Here is a 7079-nt window from a genome sequence, read left to right on the forward strand (position 1 = left end):
AAATGCAGTGAAGTTCACCTACTCCCTTCCTACCACTGATATAGCTTAAGGAGATCTAGCAGCTTTTCATTATTGAAAGATGGGCAATTCAGGGTATACTTTCCTTTATCAGACCATTGATGAGAGCATTAAATGTCACTTCTAATGACTGAAGAAACCATTTATTTTTATTTGAATTTCTATGTGATTCTTTTTGAATTCTATTTGAATATTCTATTTATTCATATCTTTGACTCTTTGACTTTTAGTCTGAGCATATCCCTATCCATTTTTGTCACTCCTACAGTGACACAGACAACCATTGGGCACTGTAATCATAACTGTATGAAACTGGGTAGGATGAATTAATGTCACATTGGAATAAAGGAATAGTCAAAGGGCTCCCCTTTCCCATTCATATATGTATATTTAGTGAGAAAGAACACTCATAACTGGATAGTACAATCATTTTCTCATTGCAAATTGTGATAAACTTAAATTATTAACAAAAACAAAATATCAAAGTAAGGTAATGGAGTAAAATCAATGGCCTAACATTGAGAGAATAGAAGAAAAATGAAATTATAATCATGCTTCATCCTAAATGCTGAACAAAAACAAATTCTAAAATTAAAAAAGAATGAAAAATGAATAAATAACTGTTTCTGTGCAATTTCTGCTATTGTGCTCTTCACAGCACCTAAAAACTGGTCTAGATATACTTAATATGCTAATTCAGTTTTTCTTCCCCAAAGCATAACAAATTCATAATGCAATTATGTGGGAAAATACCAATATTATCTCATTAAACAATGACTTTAATGAAGTTGAAAGCATTTCACTTAAGTGATGTCGTCATGAATCTTCATTAATTCCCAAATAAAAGCTAGAAATTAATTATCTTTTTTCTTACAATTCAGGAGGAAAACTAACTTCTTTATGACTACAAACTAAAGGTAAATTTAGAAAAGGAACTTGAGTCATTCCAAACATATTCTCCTTATATGAGATCACATTTTGTTTAAAAGTTTAATAAACAACATGATGAAATCATATTTTCACATAAAATTGACTATTTCCAGACTTGAATGACATAGCAAATTGATGACTCTAAGAAATGCTTCTGATAAAGAAAACTAAAGAAGTCTAAAACAACTGTGCAAAAACTGGTAAAAATATATTCTTATGAACTTTTAGGAAAACCAAATTATTTTATTAAAATAGTTAATTTCTAGTGCAGAAAGTGAAAAAAGAATTAGTTTGAGATCCTTTCAAGTAAAAGAAAGTCTCTTTCACATAACCAAAGTATCTTAGAGTAGAAAGGGACCTCTGAGGCCAACAAATGCAGCCCTTAATCAAGGAAAAATTCAAATGAAACAAATCTTACAAATGTCAGCTAAGCTTTTCTCAAGTTAAAGAGAAAGTTATCATGATCATGCATGCAACACTTCTCAATTTTAGATAGCTCTAATTATGAAAGTAGTAGACATTCAAGTGGACCTATTGCCTAAGGATTTTTTTTAAATTTCAATGAAGTCAAAAAACATGAATAAATATCCAATGAATATTTCTTTATACAAAGAACTAAATTAAAGCCCATTCCCCAAGGAAGATCTTAATAAGTTTTTCACTTTTTTCTTTTTTTTTTTTTAACCCATGAGACTTAACTTTTAAGGTTTTGAAATGCTGATATAAGGACTTTTACAATATCAGTATCATTTTAGAGCTTACATTTTGGAATAATTGTACTCCATTAAAAATTCAGAAATTCTAAATTCAAAAGACCCTGACTTGTCTCCTAAATTGAATAAGACATGGGGCTGAACTAGAAAAGAGACTACCATGAGCCTTCTCTTTCAAAGGAAAAAGTGGGGCTGACAAAATGCTGAATTTGTTGTATGTCCAAAAGTAACACAAAATACCAATTTGTCGAGTATTCGGCCTTGCAGTGTTTGTGATCAGTTTAAGCAAAATAAACATCAGGAAGAATGTAACTTATTTAATAACCTCTGTCACAAAGGAAGAAGACAAAGAGAAACTATACCAAAAAAAATTTAAATTCTTTCATGTCAAGTCAAAATATAGCTTCATACTTAATGGCTGGAATGCAAAATAACAATTTCTTCTGTCTCTGTTGCTGATTTCCTCTACTATAAACCAATGGCCTTCTCACTCAAGAAAATCACTTTGTCACTGCAGATTGGAAAACTCTTTTAGAGTCTCCATTTTAAGGAAAGTTTCCCAGCAAGGCATGTTCACTCCTTTATTCTACTAAGGAATTTAAACTCCCTCTTCCCCATTTCTTTCTCCACCATTCCTTTGATCACATTATATAACTTCTCCCCTGAATCACACTCCTACTTTTGTTTCCTTTTTTTGTATTAACTTCTCTCATTAGAATGTAAGCTCCTCCAAGGGGACAGTGGATTGAGAGTCAGACCTAGAGATGGGAGGTCCTAGGTTCAAATCCAACCTCAGACACTTCCCAGCTGTGTCACTTGATCCCCATTGCCCAACCTTACCATTCTTCCACCTAGGAGCCAATACACAGAAGTTAAGGGTTAAAAAAAAAAAGAATGTAAGCTCCTGAAGGACAAGGATTTTATCTTTAGTTGTATTTTTATTCTCAACACTTAGGTCAGTATCTGACACATAGTAAGCCCATAATAAAAAATGCTAACTTGACTTGACAAGGAACAATGATGAAAAATATACTGGAACATATGTTTCAGAATTATAAAATGTTTGAGACTAGAGGGTCATAGAATACTAAGAAATATCCCACTTGTAAATGATAAATACTTACTTTAAGAAGAAAGCAGAAAACTCAATGATCTGAAACAATGCTGAAAGACTAAAGACAGGGAATCCTATCCACCTTTAGGGAAAGAACTGTTTACTTCATATCAGTGTATTTATGGTTTTATTTTGGGGTTTTGGTTACGTATGAGTTTGCTCTTATGACACTGACCAAAATGGAACTGTGTTTTGCATGATAATAAAAATAAAATAAGATAATTCATTTAATTTTTTTAAAAGAGCTGAAAACTAAAAAGTAATCTCTCAGACAATAATAAAATTTTATGACTCTGGCAAGTCTATGCAAAAAAAAAAATTTCTACTACATATAGCTTAATTAATCGGTAAATATGTAGGACTTACCCTATTACTCAAGTACTTTGCTTTAAGCATCTCATAAAATTCATTAATAAACTAATATCACTATTTTCAATCTTCCTGAGAATAATAAATTTTTGCCAACTTTCTTCTTACATTTTCCTCCATTATTATGTAATGTTTCTCTCATTACAAATATGAAGTCTCATTTCATATGAAAGTCCTTCCCAAATTTTCTTAATTTCACAACACTTCAAAATTAGTTCCTTCCAAATTTGAACTTGTATATAGGTGAGTATTGATGGTAAAATGGGGGGTGGGGGGTGGGGGGGGTGGTATCTAGACTCCCGCCATGTTAGCTTTCAATGGTCCGGATCAGCTATTCACTGACCCACACCCCAGGGAAGACCTATGAGGGAATAAACTCAAAAAGGTTCCCAAACTGGCAAAGCTATAGTGGGGATGCTGAAAGAAGGTTTGGGGGATCAGTTGTGACCCTAATGGGTTAGATCCCACCATCAGAGGAAAAATAAAGATCCAAAAAATCTACTTGGAAATCAATAGGATAAAAAGTAAAAATTCACACAAACATACCTCTTTAAAATTTACCTTCTAAGTTTTATGACTTTTTAGATATTATTGAGTTTTTGGTTTGTTACTCTTATGCATGGTTGGGATATTATAGAAGGGAAGGAAGGAAAAACCTTGTTACAAGGAAAAAAGACACACAGCTTGGCACATTTCTTTCCTTTCCCATCTAGTATTTAACCAGGCAGTTAAGTCAATAAGCACTGATTGAGTACTCACTGTGTGTTAGGCACTGGGCTAGGGATAGAAAGGCAAAACTGACTTTGAAGTTACAGTCTAGTGGGGGAAACAGCAAACTGAAAACTTTGTCCAAACAAGTCATATAAAGGATAAATGGGAAATAAGAGGGAAAGCACTAGCATTAAGAAAGATTGGGAAAAGGTTCCTGGAGAAGGAAAATCAAAGAGTCTCAGAATTAGAAGGTACTTCTGAGTGTCTTCAGTACACCCCAAACTTGAACAAGAATCTGCAGTACAACATATAAAATAAATCCACAACCAGTCTTCACTGGAAGATCTTCATTGGAGATACATACTAAAAGGAGGGTAATGAAGAAAAGAAAAGCCCCATTTATGCCAAAGTTTCCATGGAAACCTTCTTTGTGGTAGCAGGCAACTAGATATAATGTGGCTTCAAATGACTAGATAATACTTGAATAATTTATATTAATGGATTAGAACATACTGCACTTAAAGAAGGATTAATGTGAGAAAATTAAGAGACATATGCCAAGATCTGAATGAAATGATAATATAGGAAAAAGAGGTCAAAGTAAAACATTATACACAATAATTATAATAATGGAAATTCTAAAAACTACTACCAGGCAATTGAATTCAGATTAATGCAATAAACAATCTTAATTGCAAAGAAGAGTTGGAAATATACATTCTTCCTTTCAGTAAAGATATGGGGTGGGGGGTGTGAGGGGGAGGCTATGGGTGATGGTTTCAGGTATGAGTTATGTTTTGGGGGGAGAATATCATAATGAATCATTATTATGGAGACAGAAAAAGAGCTTCTGGTGAGAAGGAACATATTTTTATTTTGATTATTCTTTTCAGGGCAAAAAAAATAAAATTGTTGAAGTGCCTCCTGAGACAACCATTCTACTATAAGAGATATTAAATTAAGAAGTTTTTCCTTAAAGAAATCTTGACTTCTTTGAAAAATAACAATTCTATTAGTTCTGCATCTACATTCAACCAATGCAAGTCTAATTTCTACTCCATGAAATAACTTCAAACATATAACTGCTCTCATTCCACCTTCCTGTTGTCATTCACTTGTTCAGTCATGCCTGATTCTCCATGACTCCATGGACCACACTGTCCAAAGAGTTTTCTTGGCAAATATATTGAAGTGGTTTGGTATATCTTTTTCTAGTGAATTAAAGCAATAGGGCTGAAAAAAAATAAAATATTTACAGTGTATTTATCATTTGACCAATCCTATCTGAGGTCTACGGAAAGTCCTTAGTAAGGACAGCTATCATAGTGGGTAAAACATTGGTTCAATCTAGCCTCAGACACTTTCTAGCTGTATGACCCTGGGTAAGTCATTTAATCCCAGTTGTCTAGTCCTTACTGAAATTCTTCACTAGAATTGATTTATTGATAGACTCAATAAATAAAATAGTTGATGTCAATTCTAGAACATAAAGTAAGGGGTTAAAAAAAATCCTTGAAATATATTATAGAGAACCAAGTCAAAGAAATACTATTGATAACAGTGATTTGGGACAATACTGAAGGACTTATCACAGAGTATGCTATCCACCACCAGAGAAAGAACTGTCAGAATCAGATGGATGTGGATCAAAGCATACTATCTTTCACAACAATATATTTACAGTTTTATTTTAGGGTTTGGGTTTTGTATGAGGGTGCTCTTATCACAATGACCAATACAGAAGTGTATTTCGCATGATAATACACGTATGGCCTGGATAAAAAATGCTTATTTTTGTGGAGAAGATGGTGCTACTGATGTCAAGTCCTAAGCTAGGGGCTCTTAACTTGAGGTCCAAGAACTTTACAAAAATGTATGTTTTTGAATAATTGTATCTCAATATCATATAATACAATATGTTCTATTTTATACATTTAATATGCTGAGAAAAGATTTATACGTTTCACAAGACTACCAAAAGGAACTAGGATATAAAAAAGGTTAAGACTACTCTTTTTTTTAATTAAACCATGCTACCTTCTCTAATCCTATAATAGCATATGGCTACAGACAGAATTCAAATAATACCTATTTATTGAATGTCTGCTTTGAGGTACTCTACTAGGAATATGTTCTGGGATATACAAAGGAAAATAACATACAGCCCTTGGCATCACGAAATTTAGTCTAGTACATATATACCAGATAAATGTTAAAGAAGTTTTAAAATTTTTTTTTTCACATTTGAATCTATTAATTTTTTTTAAATATGAGTAAGTAAATTTCATGTCCCTACTTGCAAGACTTGTTCCTAATTTATATAACTGATTACCTGACCAACTCTCCCAGGATGTTTCAAAGCTAGACCTCCACTGGAAACAGCAGCAGCAACATTTCCTTCTTGATCAACAACTACTGCACCAACTGTGTCCAAAGTTCCTGAGTCATTTTCCTATACAAAAGACAAATATCAAACAATATAATAAAATAAGTAAGGATACTGTTGTTTTTAATGCTAGACATATATTTTGTAATATGTTGACTAAAAAAATTAAAGCTAAACTATTAGTAGAACATTTAACAACTCCCTGAAATTAACATACCCTTACCTTCTGTCTTGGAATTGATACTAAGTGTGGCAGAAGAGCAAAAAGGGGTAGGCAGTTGGGGTTAAGTGACTTTCCCAGCATCACACAGCTAGAAAGTGTCTGAGGCCAGATGTAAGCCCAGGATCTCCCATCTCTGGGCCTCACACTCTGTCCCCTAAGCCATCTAAGTGCCAAATTAACATATATTTTAAGATAAGTATGAGGAATAGGTCCTGACAAGATGGTGGACTCCTCTCATGAGCCCATAATGGATTAAAAAGAAAAGAAAATTGAGTTAAGTTTCACATTCCTAGCTTAAGCTCCTTTTCCCCATATCCACGTCAGCACGGCATGAGGTACACATGATAGGTTAGACCTTTAAGGGGCTAAAAGGTGAAGAAGTTGCTTTACTTTAATGTGAATGATTGGGACTGTAAATTGCATTTCAAACAGCTGGCTTTCTTGCCTATATTACAACTCTCTAGTAATTGGTGTAAAATTGGAATTTGGGAAATGACATTTAAAAGTATATATATATATATATATATTTTTCCCCCCCATGGACACGTGGGAACTATCAAACTACATTTCCCGTGGTCCAATGGGTTTCCGGTTCTTTGGGCGTGGGGACACCTG

At 33.4% G+C, this 7079-nt stretch overlaps 1 protein-coding gene across 2 annotated transcripts in view; it reads right to left on the minus strand.

Moving 5' to 3' along the window:
• The window catches only part of TASP1 (taspase 1), a 282501-nt gene that overhangs the window by 134386 nt on the left and 141036 nt on the right, over positions 1-7079 (minus strand). For both annotated transcript variants that reach the window (XM_044663409.1, XM_044663408.1), the window contains one exon: positions 6188-6307. In XM_044663409.1, coding sequence (XP_044519344.1) covers positions 6188-6307 — 120 coding nt within the window. The remainder of the gene's footprint in view (positions 1-6187; positions 6308-7079) is intronic.

The sequence above is a fragment of the Gracilinanus agilis genome, chromosome 2, assembly GCF_016433145.1.
Source record: "Gracilinanus agilis isolate LMUSP501 chromosome 2, AgileGrace, whole genome shotgun sequence".
NCBI classification, from domain to species: Eukaryota; Metazoa; Chordata; class Mammalia; order Didelphimorphia; family Didelphidae; genus Gracilinanus; species Gracilinanus agilis.